The sequence below is a fragment of the Rhinatrema bivittatum genome, chromosome 13 (genome assembly GCF_901001135.1).
Source record: "Rhinatrema bivittatum chromosome 13, aRhiBiv1.1, whole genome shotgun sequence".
Classification (NCBI taxonomy): Eukaryota; Metazoa; Chordata; class Amphibia; order Gymnophiona; family Rhinatrematidae; genus Rhinatrema; species Rhinatrema bivittatum.
The window spans coordinates 6,235,523-6,256,316 of NC_042627.1; the positions used below are offsets into that span (position 1 = coordinate 6,235,523).

General features: G+C 42.9%; 1 protein-coding gene across 3 annotated transcripts in view; it reads left to right on the top strand.

Moving 5' to 3' along the window:
* LOC115074985 (MLX-interacting protein-like) overlaps nucleotides 1–20,794 on the top strand; it is a 57,274-nt gene that overhangs the window by 13,601 nt on the left and 22,879 nt on the right. Inside the window, exons 3-10 of one of the 3 annotated variants that reach the window (XM_029575027.1) lie at nucleotides 1,181–1,263; nucleotides 8,735–8,824; nucleotides 15,120–15,161; nucleotides 16,314–16,473; nucleotides 17,448–17,543; nucleotides 18,197–18,256; nucleotides 18,393–18,448; nucleotides 19,826–20,399. In XM_029575027.1, the coding sequence (XP_029430887.1) occupies nucleotides 1,181–1,263; nucleotides 8,735–8,824; nucleotides 15,120–15,161; nucleotides 16,314–16,473; nucleotides 17,448–17,543; nucleotides 18,197–18,256; nucleotides 18,393–18,448; nucleotides 19,826–20,399 (1,161 nt within the window). The remainder of the gene's footprint in view (nucleotides 1–1,180; nucleotides 1,264–8,734; nucleotides 8,825–15,119; nucleotides 15,162–16,313; nucleotides 16,474–17,447; nucleotides 17,544–18,196; nucleotides 18,257–18,392; nucleotides 18,449–19,825; nucleotides 20,400–20,794) is intronic. The other 2 variants (XM_029575028.1, XM_029575029.1) reach the window with 2 other exon arrangements.

Here is a 20,794-nt window from a genome sequence, read left to right on the forward strand (position 1 = left end):
TTACTTGCTGAAGGGCAAGAAGTCTCCGCTGCGTGAGCTCTCTACTAGGGTCCAGTTGGTGTCTTGGGTGGAGATGCACGCAATTGCACTGGTCGATATTTGCAGGGAGGCCACGTGGTCTTTCCTACACGTTTTGTGAGGCATTATTGGCTGGACGTGCTGGCGCAGGAGGGATACGGCTTGCGTTGCGGTGGTCCTTGGGGCGGCTCGCGCTTCCTCCTGCCCAGGTAGATGAAGGTTTGGTACTTCCCACTTGTCATGGCTGGACTGGTGCAGCAGGACGAGATGGAAGGAGACATTTCCATACCTGTTAATTTCCTTTCCATTAGTCCTGCTGTACCATTCCACGACCCATCTGAGAAGTGAGACTTTTTCAGACTGTTCTAGTTTCAGCGTCTGGTTGAGGACCTTGGTCTTTCTTGTTCCTTAATTTTAAATTCCTTTTCTTCCTCTCTTTGTGTTAGATTGCAGGGAACCTTCTTTTTCAGTTTTCTAGTTGAAATTGAACATGTTGATGAATGGGGTCTGATCCTGGATTCTCACTGCTAGCACCACCTTCTAAGTAGTGGTTGTGATGTCACAGGAAAAATCAGTGTTGTCTACCACCTCCTGCTGGTAGGGGGAAGTAACCCACTTGTCACAGCTGACTGGTGTAGCAAGACTAATGGGGTGGAAATTAACAGGTAAGGAAATGTCTCCTTCTATGAAAACTCCTTAAGCAATCCCCTGAAGTTCCAAGGTGGGTGGTAATCGGTGAATCTACAGCTGAGGCAGCTGCTAGTCCCTTTAAAATCTGTCTGAATCCTCGACGTGCGCACAAGTTTTGCAGTGCTGTACTTTCTTGTGTTTTGCCTTTTGTGGTGACAATCAGGGACTGTGCCTGATGTCGTCAAATTCTCGTGATGTCATAGCAGGAAAAAAGCACATTCTAAGCGCAGCATTCCCTTTTCCTCGTGCAAGAAAAAATATTGTCTGAGCTAGCAGTCACGTAAGAGAGAGGCTATTGGCAGGAGTGTCCTGCAAGTTCTAGTCCTGTCCTCCAGTTGTGTTCTGATAAGGTGGAGGTTCAGGTTCTCCTGCAGGAGTCGATTTGACGGAGCCAGTGTTTTCTTTTGGGATTGTTATACTTTGTCGCAATGTAATAAACTGTAGTTCATTTTATTGTTTCCTCTTCCCATAGATGTGGAGAGGCGCAAGAACCCAGTGTGTAATTTTGTCACACCATTAGAGGCAAGTGATGTGGACTTTCACCGCAAGCCAGAGGTGAGCCTGACCTATTAATCAGAGGTAAGGTGGGGAGGAAGTTACGAGAGAACAGTAGCAATAGGATTCTCAGATACTCTATAGTCATCGTGTAAGCACTGAATGCATCCTGTGTTATCTGTATTTTGGAAGGTGGACACTGCACTTGTAGTCGATAACAAAGGGTAACAGGAGGTGACTGCTTGCATTAAAGCAGTGCTATAGTAAGGCATGGCACTTTCCTTAAGAAGAGTGAGAGGCACAAATAGTTTTCAGGAAGGGATCTATATCACAACCAGACAACTATACATGCTTTGCTAGTGTAGAAGAACCTGCTCCTCCTTAATTGATTCCTGAAAAATTAGGTATAATGGTTGAAAAACCCATTTTACTCATTTCCTATAGCACCCTTAGAAACATAGAACATGACAGCAGGAAAGGACCATTTGGCCTATTCAGCCTGCCCAATCTCCTCTGCCCAATCTCCCTTTCAGTGCAACACCATAGATCCCAGCTGATCCCCTGCCTCCACCTCCCCTCTGTACTTATCTCCTGGTTCCTGGAATTGCTTTACTGTTTGGTCTCCATCACCTCTAACGGGAGGCCATTCCATGCTTCCACCACCCTTTCTTTGAAGACATAATTTTGAATGCTCCCGAACAATGTTTCCTCAATTTTTTTGTGGGCTGTGTGCACAGAATGTGCAGCATAGTATACAAATGTGTGCACAGTGTTCTGTTTTCCTTTTTTTGTGTGTGCTTGTTTCATGATCTGGGTTTCACATACACGGCTTGTGGGGAACGTTGCTCCCTCTTGTTCTAGAGTATTTTTTCCTCTGAAAAAGATTTGCTGCTTATGCCTGATTTAAACCTTGGAGGTATTAGAATGTCTCTTAGATATGCTCCCCTTCTCTCCTCTCCTCTCCTCTAGTGTATGCATGGTTAGGTCCTTTAGTCTTTTGATGGAGATCGTGTGCCGTTGTGATAATCTTTCTTTAGATCATCTTAGCCTGACTATATCCTTTCAGAGATCTGGCTTCCAAGATTCTAGTGGAGATAGAAGCAGGCAGAAATGAACTTCACCTGCTTTTGATGCCTTTTTCTTTTTCATTTTGTCCAGTTCTTTATTTATAATACTTGTTCCTGAGTTGTGCAAACCTGACCCTGCTTAATGTTAGATCAGTAAGAGCGGTAGAGCTTATCTTTTTTGGTGGACTTTTCACCATAGGTACCGATGAAGAAAAGTTATCCCAGATAATTTGTTTCCCATTTCATCCGCAAAAGAACCTATAGCATCCTTTGTCAACTTTTTATCTGGACTCCAGGGTTCACTTTTAAGCACTCATCCGCCAAAGGGTGCTTAAAGAAGAAGGTATAAATACAATTAAAAAAATTCAAAAAACTGAATGACCGGGCCACATGTGACCATGACAGGGCTAAATGTAAACATTTATTTTATTTATTTACTTTGATTTCTTCTATACCGACGTTCCTGTATGGAATACAGATCACACCGGTTTACATTGAAAACAGAACAGTCACTTGGTGGCGATACAAGGAACATTTACAATTTACAATTTAAAACAAGGAACAATTAAATCAAGTAGATAAAATAACTTCAGTACAAATTAAATCAACAATTAAATCGAGTAGATAAATAATTTCAGTGTAGAAATAAATAACTTCAGAGCAGTTAAAAATTATTATTATGTTGCCATCAAGTAATGAACATGGAAGACTAAGGAGCTGTTGAGTTTTAGGTAGAGGGCTCCCAGCTTGAGGAGCTAGTTAAGGAAGAGCATTGGGCTGTGAAATGATATCTGCTGAGTTACAGAATAAATGCCGGTTAACTTGAGCAGGTAGGATAGTGGATTAGAGTCTAACAGGACTGGGATGCCATAAGGGGGGGGGCAGGAACATGATGTGGGCAGATGAACATGCTAGGTTTGAAAGGGGGGGGATGCCCTGAAAGGGCTGGGAGGATTAATTCAAGAGTGCGACATACCCTAGACTGGGAGGTGGCTTCAAAGAGAGCTTAACTCTCCGGTAAAGGCTTGACTGAAGAGCCAAAGAGCCATGCACTCTGCATCCACAGGAATCCCCTCAACCCCCAGAGCAGATCTAGGGCATTACCCTGTACAACTCTCCTACAAAAAAGATATTCTGGTTCTGATGACATCTCAGTAAAAGCAAAACAAACTCCCTTTACTACCAGGCACAATAGCCCTCCTTATCAAAAGACAGCAATTTACCACTAATGCATATCCTATTGAGAAAACACAACAAATAAGATTGATACAAATGCCTACATCCTAGTAAAATACCTCACTTCGATCACACACCCAGAACTGACCTTCATCAAGGTCAGAAAAACCACAAATTATAAATATGGAGACAGAAACTGGAATGGAAAACCAAAAAAGCCACTCTGCATGCAGTGCGAACCTGGAGAAATGAAAAGAGAAATATAGCACCTAAAATAGTCCCAAGATCTGCAATAATGCACACAGTTACACCTGTGATTATGGAACACACTCAAACAGTAACAACCCGGTCTAAGAAATACAACTATTAAACCAGGCCTTGAACACTAATACATTTCCTATTGGGAAAACAGAATAAGCCAAGCTGCTATAGAGCCCCACACAGAAATAACTGTAAAGCTATACTAAAAATATTACAAAACAGCTGCTGAACAGAATAATATCAAAAAATGCCTAAAAATTATTAAAACATGTCCAAATATCAATAAAATATTTCAAAACAGCAGACATTGCATAATACCGAATCAAGAAAAATAAATTTAAAAAGCCATCTTTACTAACCGTCTCCAGCAACTCTCCTACTCTTTTCCATTCCAGGCCAATAGCACTCACCAGAAGCAGCAAGGGCTGCTGAAGCTCTGTCCTCACAGTCCTCTTCCTTCACTCACACACACACACTCACACACACACACACACACTTTCTCTCATATACAAGCTCTCAATCACACACACACACTTTCTCTCATATACAAGCTCTCAATCACACACACACACACACACTTTCTCTCATATACAAGCTCTCACACACATGCTCTCGCACCCACACACACCAGCTCTCACCCAGACACCCTTTCACACCTATCTAGGTGACGTGTGAGGTCCACCACCTTCACAGCAGGTAGGCATGTTATCAGGCAACTGGAGGTTTACTTTTGCTTCCTCTTTTTCTATTTCTTCCTCTTCATTAATCCAAGAAAAGTTTGGAAGGATCATTTCTTTGAATCATATTTTAAGTTTCAAATTATGTACATGTTATTAAAGAGCTTGAGTCGGTTGTAAGATTTTCTTTCTTGGCATTGACATAAGAATAATGGCTTTGTGCTGGAGCTGCACCATGGTAACAACCAATGATGATGTCACAGAAAAAGGTGTGTCCTTTGTCTCCATCTGCTGGTAGGGGGAGAAAACCCACATAGGAAATATCCATACTGTTATCAGACCGAGGATCCATCAAGCCTAGCATCCTGTTTCTAACAGTGGCCAATCCAGGATAGAAGTACCTGGCACCCAGACATTAAATAGATCCCATGCTACTTATGCCTGTAATAAGCAGTGGTTATTCCATAATTCAGCTTGATTAATAGCAGTTTATGGACTTCTTCTTCAGGAACTTGCCCAAACCTTTTTTAAACCCAGCTTCACTATCTGCCTTAACCACATCCTCCACTAATGAATTCCAGAGCTTAATTGTGTGTTGAATGAAAAAGAATTTTCTCCAATTTGTTTTAAATGTTCTACTTGCTAACTTCATGGAGTGCCCCATAGTCCTTGTATTATTTGAAAGAGTTAATAACTGATTCACATTTACCCTTTCTAGTCTTCTCATGATTTTAAAGACCTCTATCATATCGTCCCTCAGTTGTCTCTTCTCCAAGCTGAACAGCCCTAACCTCTTCAGCCTTTCCTCATAAGGGAGCTGTTCCATCCCCTTTATCATTTTGGTTGCCTTTCTCTGTACCTTCTCTATATCTTTTTTGAGATGCGCTGACCAGAACTGCACACAGTACTCAAGGTGTTTTACTGTATCGCGTGCACAGGACAGGCATTAAGACATTCTGTTTTATTCACCATTCCCTTCCTAATAATTCCTTATGTGCCCCTGGGGAGAAGGAGACCAGGGCTAAAAAGCCCTGATTGGGAAATAAGTAATCCATTCCCCAAATTTTTCACCGAGCCAATCTCTCTCAGCCTAATTCCTCAGAGTCACAGCACAGAGGGCTTGAGACATCCTGAGGGCTCAGAGGAGGATTCACATGGAGAAGGTGACTTGTAAGAAGGCAATAATGTGGTAGGGAAGAGTTTTAGAAAGGAAGAGCTGGCTGCACTTAAAAGAAAAGACGAGCAGTCATTATACTTAACCGAGGAGGAGGATAAAGATCATGGAGATCCAATCCTTGGGATTAAGAAACCAGCTAGGGCCTTTCCGCTTCCTTCAGCTATCAGGGAAATGATTATGGCAGATTGGGAAGCCCCAGACACAGCCCTGAGGATCAGGAATATGATGGAAATATTATATCCCCTGCAGCAAAAGGAGATAGATCAATTTTTTAAAGTTCCAAAAGTGGATGTGTCGGTCACAGTAATGACAAGGAAAACCTCGATTCCACTAGAAAGAGGAGCAGCCCTCAAAGGATTCACAGGACTGGAAGATAGAATCTCTCCAAAGAGATCCTTTGAGTTAACCAATCGATCTCTGCAGGCAGCAAAGATGAAATGGCTACAGCAAGGGCATGTGTAGGTGAAGGCGAAGTAAACACTGATGTAGATATGAAAATTGCCAAGGTAGAGTCAAGGGCAGTGTTTTTGGTGGCTACTTTGTGCAGTCTAGTTAGGACCACATCCAATCAAATAGCTTCAATGGTTATGGCAAGGAGATTCTTGTGCCTAAGACATTGGGCAACTGACATGCCTTCCAAGATTCTTCTAAACAGGCTTCCCTTTAAAGGCCGCTTATTTGGGGAAGATCTAGAAAAACTGGTAAAGAACCTAGGAGAATCTAAACCGCAGAGATTATCAGAAGACTGAGGCTGAGGGATAGCAAGAAGCTTTGAGTCACCCCAAAGATTCAAGGCAATATAGGCCAGCTAGGGGATCATACCCGCAGGGGGGAGGACCCAAGTTAGATTTTTTTGAGGTAGCCAGAAGGGAAACAGAGAGCTTCCCAAGGATTGGGAATTCTCAGAGGTTCCAAATGAAGTTTTTTGAGTCCACTCCTTACTTCCTCTAATAGACAGCCGGCTAATAAGGTTTTACGAAGAGTGGATCCATATTAAAAAGGATAGATGGGTCCTAGAGATTATTTGGCAGAACTGTGCCCTCAAAATGGCTTCCCTTGTTCCTGACAAATAGCTAATGTCCTCATGCAGATCCCAAATAAATAAAGGAGCCGTTCAGTCAACAATAGAGGAACTGTGGCACCTGGAAGTGATAGTATTGATCCCCAAGATAGGAAGGCGATGTTATTCACTTTTCTTTGTAATTCCAAAGAAAAAAGGCAAGTTTTGCCCAGTATTAGATCTAAAAAGGGTGAACAGAAACCTCAGGATACCCCAATTCAGGATGGAAACATTGAGGTTGGTGATGGGAGCAGTAAGGAGAGGTAAGGAACTCCCTTCTCTAGATTTAGCAGAAGCATATCTGAATATCCCCATCAGGGAAGCACACCAGAGGTATCTGAGATTTGCAGTCCTAGGATACCACTGTCATTCAAGGCCATGCCTTTTGGTCTGGCCACTGCAACATGCAATTTTACCAAAGTTATGGTAGTGGTGGCGGTGGCATTGGGGAAGGAAGGGATTCTGGTCCACCCCTGGTAAGGGCCAAGTCGAAGCTAGAGAGCAAGCAGTCATTGAGGGTCATTGAGGCCTCAACCCACCCGGGGTAGGCACTGCTTGGGCACGTTCCATTTGTCTGGACTGGTCTGCAGGATGAACAGAGAGTTTAAATTTAAATTTACTGGTGACTTTCTTTTCCTTGAGTCCTGACAGACCAGTCCAGACTCTCCTCCCCATAGGAGAATTTTTATTTTTTTTATTTTTCCCTTTCTTATTTGCTGTGGAAAATGGGAGGGGAGAAAAATTGAATTAAGAAATTAGGGGGAAAGGCTTTCCTCTCTTACCATTAAAGCTCATGGCGGTGAGGAGGAAAGAAGGAAGGGGAGATAGAGAAGGAAGAACCTTTTCAGAATCTGGATAAGTACATGAGCTTATTTTCTTTTTCTCTTTTCTTATGATTTGCCTTTAACTCTTGTAAATAAAAGTAGTAAATAAAGGTGGAGCAAAGTACGGTACTACAGGGAAAGGAAGCTAGAACAGGCTACTTACTGTGCACCCTGCTATTCCAGAATATATAGTCTGACATCAAAAAAAGAAGAAATGTTCTCTGCTTCCACCTTCCAGTGAGCCAGTGTGTCCCATTTTTCTGGACTGGTCTGTCAAGACTCAAGGAAAGGAAATTAACCATTAATTTTAAATTACACTTTCTTAACTTCAGAAATAACCGAGCACATGTACCTCAGCTTGAGCATTCTGGTGGAAAAGGGAGTTATACATTGTAAATAAATTAATAAAGTTTGGAGGAAGATCATATTGCTGATCAGATTCTAGGGAAAGGTGCTTATTGGGGATTTTATGTTAATTGCCATAGTCTGGATCAGGAAAGGGTTATAATCATGGCTGCAAAATGGGCTACAGAAGCTGAGTATTTGTTCTGTTTCCCTGGTTCACCGCAGAGAGAGATATTTTTTTATTTTTTATTTATTTATTTATATTCTACTTTTCAGCCACTTCAAAGCAGATTACATTCAGTAATCAGAAGAAGGTTGGGTTTGTTGGCCCTCTGGTCTACTTTCTATCTAAACAAAGTTTGTCAGGGGTTCTCAAGGGCTGCAAACAGGTCTGGTTTTCAAGGTAGCTATGCAAATTAGCCATGTGCAGATGTCGTCTATTTATTGTGGCTATCTCTACAAGTTGACCTGTTTGGGGCCTTCATTGAGAACGCTTGCATTTCTGTTAAAGAGCGCAGGGTGCCCCCTTAGAATAAGGGTTCTGCTTCAGTAGCTTCCGACTCTCCTCCTTTAGCAAAGAAACACCTTCATTTGCCACTCTTTTATTTTGACTCCAGTTCATATAAGTGGGAGATGTAAAACTCCTCTGTTTCTCCCTTTATAACAATGCACTGCAGTTTTTGTTCGGGGGCATGCCAATTGATAATAGTGCAACTGATGGTTGCCACCACTGGCCTGGGCAGGGTGAGACTGGCACATAACTCAGTGGGAGGGGGGGGAGCAGGATTGGGAGTTGTCATCTCTGGTGGAGGCAGGTCAAGATATAAAAAGCTTGAAGAACAGGGGTAGAGAAGACATGGAAAGGAACAAGGTCATTCAGATTCCCGGGGCAAAACTTTGCTTCCTTCCTCCAACCCCTGCTTTTGACTGCATCTCTCTTCCAGGCTGTGGTCGTAGAGGGGAAGTACTGGAAAAGACAAATTGAGGTTGTCATACGGGAATATCACAAGTGGCGAACATATTCCAAAGCTCTGGTACAGTCCCTTAGTCTGTTTCTCTTTGTGCTTTTCTCTCCCGAGTCATTCTGTATTTTGCTCTGTCCTCCTCCTGCTCATTTGGCTTTTCTTTTTCCCTCTTCCACTGATATCTCGCCTCCATCTCAGAATTACTTCTCTAATATATAATAGGACCTATTTCAGGTACTAACGTAACAATTGTAATGTAATTAATGAAATGCTCAATCTTTATATTCAAGATTGATTAAAATAGAATTTTAAAAATAGTTTGTGGCTTTGAATTCTTCCAGATATAAATTGAATAACTACAAAATGGATATATTTTTAATAATTCCAAATGTAGACATTTTTGATGCACACATTTCAGTTCAGTCAGCAGCAGAAGAAAGTGAAAATGAGTAAAGTACTTTTCATGCCAAAGCAGCTGTGTGTAACTCCTGACGTGCCAGCTTTCAGCTTTAGTTAACGTGGCTAACCGGCCTCTGACATGGACTGACAATTGGGCTTTCTGGGTCACAAAGAAGGGAAGGAAGGCTTGTGGTCAAATGAGATCTAAGAGGTGGCTACAGAAAGTAGTTTGGGCAACCTGATGGGCCCTTTGTCCTTATTTCTGTCAATAAAATCATGAACAGGTTTAAAGTAAGTACAGAGCCTCGTAAAAGTCTTCACACCCTTGTACGTTTTTCACATTCTGCTTTCTAAAAAACATACAAATCAAAATGCATTAAAGTAGGAGGGTGTTGCATTGATCTATACAACATATTCTACACTTTCATTATGAAAGAACAATTATACAAATACTCCAAAAGGAATTCTAAATAAAAACCCCAAAAGTCTTGCATAAGTCTTCACAGCCTTCTCATAGCAAACCCAAATTAGTTCCAGTTCAAGAAAAATTGCCTTAAGGCCCATGATAAGTTAAAAAGAGCCCACATGTTTCCAATCACAGCAAAGGTCAAAATATGCTAAAGAAGGAACTGCTGAAAAAACCCTGGGAAAATAATATTCAAGGTATAGATTGGTGAAAGGCCATAAGAAGCATTCACTGTGTTTGAATGTCCCTTGGGGCACTGTCAGGCCCATCACTGTAAAGTGGAAACAGTTTGGCGCTAGCAAGACATTGTTGCAGTCGATTCTTCCTCCAAAATCAGAAGCCATGGGTTAACGAAACTGTGAAGCCTGAGATTATTTAAAAAAAAAACTACAGAGGCCTGTGGCAGAGACTAAGGAAAATGTTGATATTTCAAGATTCTCATGGCCTGTATTGGAAGGTGGCAAAAAGGAAGCCCCTTTTGAAGAAAAGTCATATGATGTGCCGCATAGCCTTTCTAAAGAAACGCTTAAGAGACCCTGCCCGCATATAGGAGAAGGTTTTCTGGTCTGATGAGATCAAAGTGGAACTTTTTGGTCTCAGTGCTAAGTGCTGTATGTAGCATAAAACAATGTATTAAATGAGAGTCAAAAAATTCTCACCATATGTTACAAACACATGTACATTCGTTTATTATTATTACTTAATAAAAAAACACAAAATCCAAACTCACTCCACATTCACGCCATAAAAACACTGGTATTCAAAAGTGTTAACTTTGCCCCTAAATGCAAATACATCTCACATCAAAAAATCAACATCTTGTACAATTGAACCACAAAATGTTGCTATAAACATCAAAATACAAAAATGTGAATGACTGCAATACAGTGAAGTTCTTGTATCACTGAAAAATAATATTCATATTTATCAATGACATATCAGTTATGGGACTTCTTAAGTTTCTTGACATCCCAGCAGAGCCTTCAACTCTGTCGTCCCGTGATGTGCTTGACACAGTGCTCCTGAAAAAGTGGGAAACGCCCTTCTCAGGACAAACAGTGGCTAGGAAGGTCAACTTGAAATTCAGATTTTAAAAGTCCCTGAGATGTGCAGCTACCCCACAACTCAGTAGTAGTTGAGTTTGCAATGAAAAAGGCAAAAAAGACTAGACTGCTCTCCAATATGTCACCAGGTAAAGACCACAAGCTCCTAGATGACTTTGGGGTAAAGGTCTTCCAAGGAACCATGTTAGCCGCAAGAATAGAGCAACATCAGTTCTGTATAGTTCAATACTTATATGAATGTGTACAAAACCTAAAGCCATATATTCACTCAGACTCTGATAAACAGTTTACGTCCCAACCACTTCATGGCCTAGACTAGAGGAAGGTTTTAGATATCTCCTTTGCACGGTCTATGGAGTATTTGATACACTGGCGAGAACGTCTGCAGCATCCATTGGTACGAGAAGGATGGCTTGGTTGCAAGCCAGAGTTATCAGGGAAGATGTCCATGAGGAACTCGCTGATCTCCCATTCTTGGGAGAACACTTATTCAGGGAAAAATTAAGAGAAGCAGTTACTCAGATCAAGGAGCAGACTGTAGCTGTTCGATCCATGCTGACACAGAGCAAACTGGGGTGGGGGGCAGTAATCAACATTATTTTTCTCAGTATAAACAGCCAAACTACTAACTTAGGCAGTACTGAATCTACCAACCTTACTGTCGGCCTTTTTTCCAGCAAAGCCATCAACAGCCACAATCCTCTCAACAAAGGGGGATGCCAGACAGCCTGGCAAACACCAACCTTCCACAAAAACTCAGCAGTTTTTAACCAATCCATCACCACAGCTACAGATTCCGGTCAGGGCAGGATACAAAACTTCCAACATGCCTGGATAAAGATAACCACACACCAGTAGGGCCTCAAAATAATTCGAACAGGTTATCACCTCAACTTCTCCTGCCAACCAGTGTTACCTCATTCAGCACTCCCACCCAATCATCTGCCTCTCCTGACTCAAGAAGCATAGAAATTGCTCCGTCAGAGGGCAATATAGGAGATACCATCCCAAGATTACAAAAAGGGGTATTACATTACTTCCTTATTCCCAAAAAGACAGAGGATCTTCACCGCATCCTAGATCTTCTGTCATTAAACAAACATTTCCATAAGATAAAATTCAAGATTACATCTCTGGGCACCATATTGCCCTTCATCCAGCCCATCGACTGAATGTGCTCTCAACCTAAAGGATGCTTTTGCACACATCAGTCCAAGCCTCCTGTTGGCACTACCTCTGCTCCCAGGTTGAACAGACACACTACCGACACAAGGTCCCCCTGTTTTGACTCTCATTTGTCCCAAGAGTCTTCAGAAAATGCTTAGCAGTGGCTGTGGCATATCTTCGTCATTCCGGAGTGCACCCCTTTCCCTATCTGAACAACTGGTTAATAGTATCACACTGAAATGCTGATGCACTGCCTAGAAACTTTGGGGTTTATCATAAATTATGGGAAGTTGATGCTCACCGCCCCCCCCCCCCAAACACAACAACTCCAATTCCTAGAAGCCCCAATAGATTCAATCAGATTCAAAGGCCTTCTCCCTCATGAGCGGACACTCAAACTTCACATCTTAGCAAACAGACATCTATGGCGCAAGAGAACATCAGTTTGACATGTACTTATGGTACCGGACATATGGCGGCTGCCATCTGTGTAGTTCCGTTAACATGACTACATATGCGTCGTTTGCGGTGGGGTTAAAAAGGCAATGTTGCCAATTCCTTCAACTGTTATCAACAAAAGTGCAAATAACACAATTGATGGCACGGGAGATAAAATGGTGGCTACAGCCAAACATATTGGAGGAAGGCAACCCCTTGCATCCAGTCTCACATCAATTAATCCTAACGACAGACGCATCCACAAAAGGGTGGGGAGCTCACCTTCTCTAATACAAAATGCAAGGTCTTTGGAATCGCGACAAATGGACGTGCTTCATAAATCTTCTGGAATTCAGGGCCATGTGACATGCCTTCAGCGCATTCGAGAACCTCAAAAGGACAGCTCTGATGATCCACGTGGACAACCAGGTAGCTATGTTCTATGTGAACAAACAAGGAGGTACAGAGTCTGCGAGGAGGCCTTGAAAATATGGGCATGGGCAGACAATGCCAATGTAATTCTACAAGCCATGTTACCTGCCAGGCATTGCAAACGTGGAGGCGGACCGCCTCAGCAGAATTTTCTGCCCACACAAATGGTCTCTAGCGCAGATGATGGCAGATGACTTGTTCCAACATTGGGGTCAAATCTGGATAGACCTATTCGTCACGGAGCACAACAAGAAAGTTTGCCAGTATTGCGTTGTCCAGGTCCTTACTAGGAAGCACTGGAAGCGTTCCTGTTGTCATGGAGCAAGGGACTACTCTACATGTTTCCTCCACTACCACTAATTCCCCAAACTGCAACAATGCATGCAAATCAAGCCAAAATGATTCTAATAGCCCCTGTCTGGTCCAGGCATCCATAGTATACATATCTTATACAGTTCTCAAACTCCCCTCCACAACACCTTAGGAACGACCCAGATCTGTTGACAGAGGAGGAAGAATATCTTCTCCATCCGATGCATTCAACTTTGAGCGCCATAGTGGTATACCATCATCAGGAAAATGGAGCTCCAGTTTCCATAAACTCATTAATTTCTTCATGAAAGGACTTCACCTATAATCCCCAGTGAGTGAGCCCCAGTGTCATGGGAAATTTATATAGTCCTTGTGTCTCTAATGAAATGTCCCTTTGAGCCTTTGGAGATGGTTTCTTTAAAATTCCTCACGTGGAAAGTGATCTTCTTGGTAGCAGTGATCTTTGCTCGTAGAATAAATGAAATGCAGGCTGTGGTGCATTTTCCATCCTATCTCCAGTTCTTCCCCGACAAGATGTCCCTCCGACCTCACCCAAAATTCTTACTGGATGTGGTATCGCCATTCCGCTTGAACCAGAGCATCTCGTTTCCAATGTTTTTTCCAAAATCACACAAGCATGAAAGGAAAAACTAATCCATATACTGGATTGCAAATGAGCCCCTAGCATACTATAAAAGATGGATTTAGACTCATAGGAAAGGATCCCAACTGTTCATTTCTTATGACCCTAACAGACATGGTTCACCAATGACAAAGCAAATGCTCTCTTAACTGTGTTACATGCTATGCTGCGCACTCACTCAATCTTCTGGACCCTGTGACAGCGCGTTGGGTACGTGCAGCAGTTGCATCGATTGTGCACTTGAATAACATTGTCACTGAGGACATACGCAAAGCTGCCATTTGGTTGTCCACATATACTTTCACATCGCACTACCATCTTGATAAAGCAGCCATAGCTGACAGTGCAGTGGGAACTGCAGTTCTCAATTGTGCCACCACATCTTAGTTGGCTATCCATGAGGGAGCCTGGGTTGCAAAAAAAACAAACCAAAACAAAAAAAAAACCCCCCAATAATAAGACTTTACTCCCCTAGCAACCCTCAGCTTGGGATTCCCCACAGATCATGGCTAATTCAGCCTTCTTATCGATGGAAATAAGCAAGTTTGCTTACCATAAACAGTGTTTTCTGTAGATAGCAGATGTTAGCCGTGTGAAACCTGCCCTCCTCCCTGGCGGCAACTACTGCGAAGGACTCAGCTAGCTTTCTGGTGGTGCGGGAAGACCCACACATGCTTAGTACACAAAAGCGTAACTGACTTTGAGAGACAGCTTTGCAATATGGCACCTGATGACATCATCCCATCGAGCATAGCTAATTTAGACTGCTAGTTTTATTTAGCATTTTTTCTATACCGACTTTCATGGTTAAATTACCATATCAGATAATGATATGGTAATTTATTATTATCTGATATAGTTGCGGGAAAACACCATTATGGTAAGCAAAACTTGCTTTTACTCTTAATTACTTTTAGAATATTTCCATAATTGTTCTTTCATAATGAAAGTGCAGAGTATGTTGTGTAAATCAGTGAAACAAACTCCTACTTTGATGCATTGTGATTTGTATTTTTTAGCAGCAGAATGTGAAAAGTATACAAGGGTGTGAAATTTTTACAAGGCTTTGTATGACATAATATTAAAATGAAAACAGACATTATCCATGGATTATATTTGTGCTAAATGTTTTATTCTTGAATGTGGAGTTTACACACACAATATAACATATTCCAAGCTCTGATTCTGTAGACATTTCATCCCTCTCCTTTAGATTTTTATCCAATTTGTGTCTGCCCCACCCCCTATAATTACAAGAAAATGTTGCATCAAGCACATGAAAGGAATAGCAGCGTAATAAAGCAACACCTTAGACTGGACAAAACTCTCCATCCTACTTTGGCAGCCCAGTACCTGACATAGACTTGTCCGTTTTCTAGTCCTGCACTCACCTAAGCACTGTTCGGACAATATATCCTAAGGGGGGTTTCTCTTCTGTTACAGTTCCGAAAGAAGAAACATAAGCCTGTGTCTACATTCACCCAGGTACTGTTTGCTCGCTGCCACCCTTCCTGCGCCAGCGTAGAGTTTCTAGTGACCTTAATTGTAAGGAGCATATGCGTGTGAGGACTGCATGTACGAGGAGTCTGTGTCCGTGTGAGAGCCTTTGGGGAAAATGGGGGCCTCTCTGCTTTTGTGGGTGTTTCTGGATTGTGCCAAATGGAAGGGAGTAGGGGTGGGGAGACGGATTTGTTAATTTACTGTTTTGTTTTTTTTCATTTTTATAAGTGGGAATATGTTTTCAGTACACATGCACCACATCCAGGACTCAAAGAATTCATCTCCTTTTTTTTTTTTTTTTTTCCAACTAGCATTATAATAACCAAAACAAACCAAAATAAGTTTACAACGGGACGGGAAAGAAAAGTTAGCAGGCCATTAAGCTAATATTAAAGTCAAAAGTATGCCTGACACTGCTAGTTGGAGAGACGGTTATGTCCAAAATTATACCTGTTCTTTGGGTTGTGTGTCTTTATGACAGCAAAACTGAAAAAAGCAGTTGGGTAAATTAACGGAGGTTAAAGGCTGAAACGTTTCTGAGATCGCCAAAATCTTTTCCTCAGTCATGTGGAAAGGCCCTTGGTAGGCCTGAGTGGATCTCTAAGCTTGCATAGTCTTTCTCCACAGTGGCTTCGTTGGTTCTTTTATAATTCATGTTATTCTGAGCTAACTTGACATTCGTTTTTTACTTACTGTGTGTGTTTTCTGCATCTTTCTTGTCACAGGCTCCGATGTTTTTGGGGGAGGCACCTGTGATTGTATCTTCCTCTGTAGGGTGGGAGTGCATGTGAAATACCAATTTTCAATCCCCCTATGCTGATTGTTTTCAAAAGCAACTCCCTGTGGAGTTTCCTGATGAAACTCTGCCCGTAGGCCGGCACCACGGGGAGTCTTTACCTCACGTGCTTTGCAGTGTGTAAAATACAGCGGGTGGTAAAGCGGACACGGGAATCTAAAATGAACTCCTCATCCCGGCGCTGTCCCTTTTCCGGAGGGGGGGGTTGATTTTCAAAGATTGTTATCTGCAGGTAAATGCTCGTATCTCATGCTTTCTGCGTGGAAGACCTGCGGGTAGGATTGCCTCGCTGCGCTTTCGTGCCTTGTCCTACCGTGGTTTCTTTCTTCCTTTCTGGACAGAGTGAGTATGATCCCTTGCAAGGCTTTGGCGACCTGGCCTGTCCTGACTTCCCCATGGATCTGGACCCGCTGCATGATCTGGACATTCTCATCGCTGAGTTCACCGACACCCTCTTCTCAACGCGCAACCCCTACGGCGGGCCCAGCCCCTGCGAGTTTGGTAAGAAAGGGATCTCTCGTCGCCTTGGGATGGCAAGCAAAAAAAGACTTTAGTGACGAGGGAGGAGCAGTTAGGAACGGTCTTCTGAGAGTGCCGGGAGTTTGATTTATATCTCTTAACAATACAGAAAAAAAGTGGCATGAGAAGTAAACGGTATAGAGTCAGATTTTTCTAGAGCTCTTGAGTGCCGTATGCTGTAAGATGCACAGAAGCACAAAGGGGGAGAGAGAGAGAGACACCTCCACCTTAACAAACCTTGTTCTCTTGGAACCTGGGATATGAATGTGCTTTGAAAGCTGTTTGGTGGCTTTCGTGGAAAGAGTGGATAGTCTTGGTTCTGTTCCAGGGAGCAGGTTACCACAATACAGAAAATAGCTCACAGTTTGCACAGACTAAATATTACTCCACCAGAGAGACTGGATTATCCTTCGCTTTGAAGGTCCCTACAGAATAAGGCACATTAACAGGGCAGTGTGTGTGAGGGAAGCTTCTGTCTGTGCTGTACCTGTCAGTAGTGGTAAGGTAAAAACAAGGATAGATGGCCTTTATCTTTTCTAATTTTTATTAGCGTAGAGACATGTATATAAAATGCCCACGTATATACACATCTCTACTCTAATAAAAGGAAAAGATAAAGGCCATCTATCCTTGTGTTTACCTGACGGCTATTATAGATCGCCTACCTCTTTGTTTTCTTGACCTGTCAGTAGTGGGACTATGTGTATATGTGTGAGGGAAGCTTGCACTGCTCTTGGCTGTGCTGTTCTGTGGTAAAACAGTGAGTGTGTGTGTGTGAGAGAGAGGGATCGGTGCCTTCACGTGATAAGGACAGAGAGAGCTGCTAATTTGGAAGAGAAGGCATAGTAGTTTCACTTTTTCTCATCTTAACCTCGGTTTGTGGGGATTTCTGAGTGTCTGTGGTTTGTGCTGCAGTAATATGCCTGACTGGCGTTCTTGCTTGTATTTGCCTCTAGTGCCTTTGGGGAATGCGGATATGATCCAGCCCTCCCTGAGTCAGCTGCACCCTAACCTGGGAGATGAGTTCATGGATACCCTGGAGCCCATTAATGGTACGCTATCTCGCCTAGGTCTGGGCCAACAGCACCAGGACCCAAAGGTCATGGTACTTTGGAATTTTCCCAAACCGTCTTCTCTTTCAGTGTGCAATGCATGAGGAAATGGCCTGTTACTCCTGCCTACCCACTTACTTCAGATCTAGGAAACAAGGGGTTATTGCAGCTCTCACTCACGCGTTCGTTCCTTGTATAGAGCAAGAAGCGAGAGTACACGTAACCGACCACCTGTGTGGTTAGGACATGCAGCCGAGAGCACGGTCCAAACCCTGATGCACATGAGTGGCTTATGTCACTCACATTTGTAGCAGTGAGATAGGGGAGGGTCCCTAAGCTGCAAGAAAAAAGTATTTTATCCGCCTGGAACTGACCACAAACTGGATATAGAGTTCTGTTCATCAACAATGATTGCGATCCAACAATACAAGCCAGGTACAAGGACAGACCAACTTCTTTTCCTAGCGCTTTCACCTAATGAGTCGCAATATAGAGCAGAGGAACCAGGTGCTGGGAGTGAAGGGGTGGATGGGCAGGTGCGATCCTATCTTCTCTCTCTTTCTCTCTGTTCTTCCGTTTGCTTACATTTTGTGCTTCTGCCATGGGATGGCCTTTTAGGTTTCCCTATATCTTCTCTCTTTCCTCTTTTGCAGTTGCCTCTTCTGACCCTCCGAAACCTCCCTCTTATATTCCTGAGTGTGTTCACAAAAGAGGTAGGCAGTCCCTTTCCCATTCCCTTTTCTAACTTCTTCCAGCCTCCTCTCTTTGTACCCTGGCCCTCTGCACAGCAGCAACATCTTCTGACATTTCAAATGTATTGAAAGAAACTTGTGTTTGTCTTTTTTGTAGATTTTTTTGCCGCTTCCCGCTCTCTCCCATTGTCAACAAGTCTTTCCTCCTCTCAGGTAAGAGCCAGAGCTGGGACGGCCATGGGCTTAGCACTCGTTCACTGAGTGCCACATCTGTACCTCCTTTATCCAGATGTTCTCCGTGGGCCAGGCATGAATGGAACTTGGTAACTGCTACTAATTAGGGTTGTGAAATTAGTTAAAAGAAAGACTACTAAGCAGTTGGGTAGAGTTAGAGGTATTCTGCATAAGGGTAACGTGTGCAGGTTTTCGAGAAACATCCCAATTTTAGACTGAATCCTTTCCTTGGTACAAGAGGAAGGGACCTTAATGGCCTCCAGATAGATGCATTTTTAAACCTTGTTTTTATCTAACTCCTTTGGGTTTTCTTTTAATTAATTTAGGGCCTGATTTACTAAGGCTCTTCTCCCATACTATATCTATGGGACAAAAGCTCAGCAAGTCAGGCACTTGGGGTAATTTTCAAAAGGATTTAGACATTAAAAAAAAACCCCTCCTTTTGAAAACTACTAAGGTCTGCCTTAAACAAAAGTGCATTTAACAAAGCCTTAAATGTTTTTAAAGAGTCTGACAAGCGAAGTGGCACAGGCAGAGAGTTCCAGATAATAGTCCCTTGCTGGATTGAGCCGAGCAGGTTGTAGTGATGGAGTATCCAAGAGAGCTCTCTGGGAAGACCTCAGCTGACCAGAAGGGCAATGCACATGTAGCAGTGCCTTGCACCAAGGAGAGGCTAAGGAAGATTGTAGTGCCAATCTTATACTGCGTCCGTTGGATAATTGGTAACCAGTGAGGGTCAATTAAAACGGGTGTAATATGGTCCTTGCGCTTGTTACCAGATATTAAGCGAGCCGCTGCTTTCAAGAGTAACTGCGATGGTTTTAGCATCTTTTCAGGGAGACCTAAGTGGATGGAATTGCAGAAATCAACAAGGGGCAGAATCCAAGCCTGCACAATGTGTTACTTTTGACATATAAATGTAATAAAAAGGTTGATTTTAGTAGGGATTCCTGTAGCACTTCATGAGTGCCATTAATCATGATCCTCTGTAGTCAGATAACTGATTTTACATGCTTTTGGTCCTAGACCCGTTTCTGTAAGATCTATGGCTATCTTTTTGACAAATACCTTAGCAAATCCAGAGCAGGGAAGGGATTACATGGAGATATATATATATCTCAGTGTGTGTGTGTGTGTGTATGTATGTATGTATATATATATATATATATATATATATATCTCCTTGCTAATAACCTTGAAAATCTTTATTTTTTCCCTAGTTGCATGCATGTGCCAGGAATCAGAACTGTGTGTGCCACGAGCTAGTGAATAGAACTAGTTCTGTTATTCAGTTATTTTTTTTATACCTGCCTTTTTGTCATAGATTCTGCATTTAATTTTGTTTTTCACTTGCAGACCCCATCCCTTCCAGATGTTGCCTTAGAGTCTCTCCCACTGCACCGTGAATCTGAGATTCCATCCTTCATAGTGAACCCAATTGGCATGGCGTCAAAGGTGGACCCCTCGCTGGCCTCTGCTGCATCTATGACCCCTGTCCCTTTTCCACTGGAACTTAACTCTCTGGGACACCTGAACGGGCACCAGACTCTGTTACCCTTTTTCTCCTCCTCCCCCGTCACCCTCAGCCCTCCTGTACCAATGCAGTTGCCAGAACCCACACCACAGGGTGCAACCTTTCAACTACAGCCCCCTCCAACCATTATGTACCAGCCCCCGCTTTTCTCCATGATCATGCACAGCCCTGCGTTGGCTGTGCCAGCTGGCGATAGTCCTGCTGCTGCGGCAGGCATCGATCCCTCGCCAGGCCAGAGCTCTTCCGGAGGGACCTTTGCAGTGCCAATGTCTGGCCCACCGGTGAGAAGAAGCAGTGATGGTCGCAGCAGGCAGTTTATAAAGATAGCACCGAGGAGTGAAGCAAAGCCACCTATAGGAACGGGCAGCGCTTTCATGACCCACTTGGTGGTTAGAGGTAGGTCTGGCCTCAGCACTGAGAGAAATCTAAAGATGGACTGCTGGGCTGAGACCTCGCAGTCTTTGTGGTATACTTTGCACTGTACTTATGATGAACAATTTGCTATACACAGTACCCGCTGGAATCTGATGCCTCCCAGTGAGAGTCAGATGGGAAGGAATAAGCAGAGAGATGATAGCTGGATGGGGATGAGGAGGGAGGTGTTATGTGGTCACTTATTCAATCCAAGAACAGATTTTGAAACTTCTTGGGAGGTTGTTCCATATGTCCACCACACTTTGTGTGAAGAAATGCTTCCTTACGTTACTGTCTTCTACTTTTTCTACCTCCTGCCTTGATCCCTTCTTCTAGAACTTTCTACTGAAAGATGTTTGCAAGTTGTACATTATTTG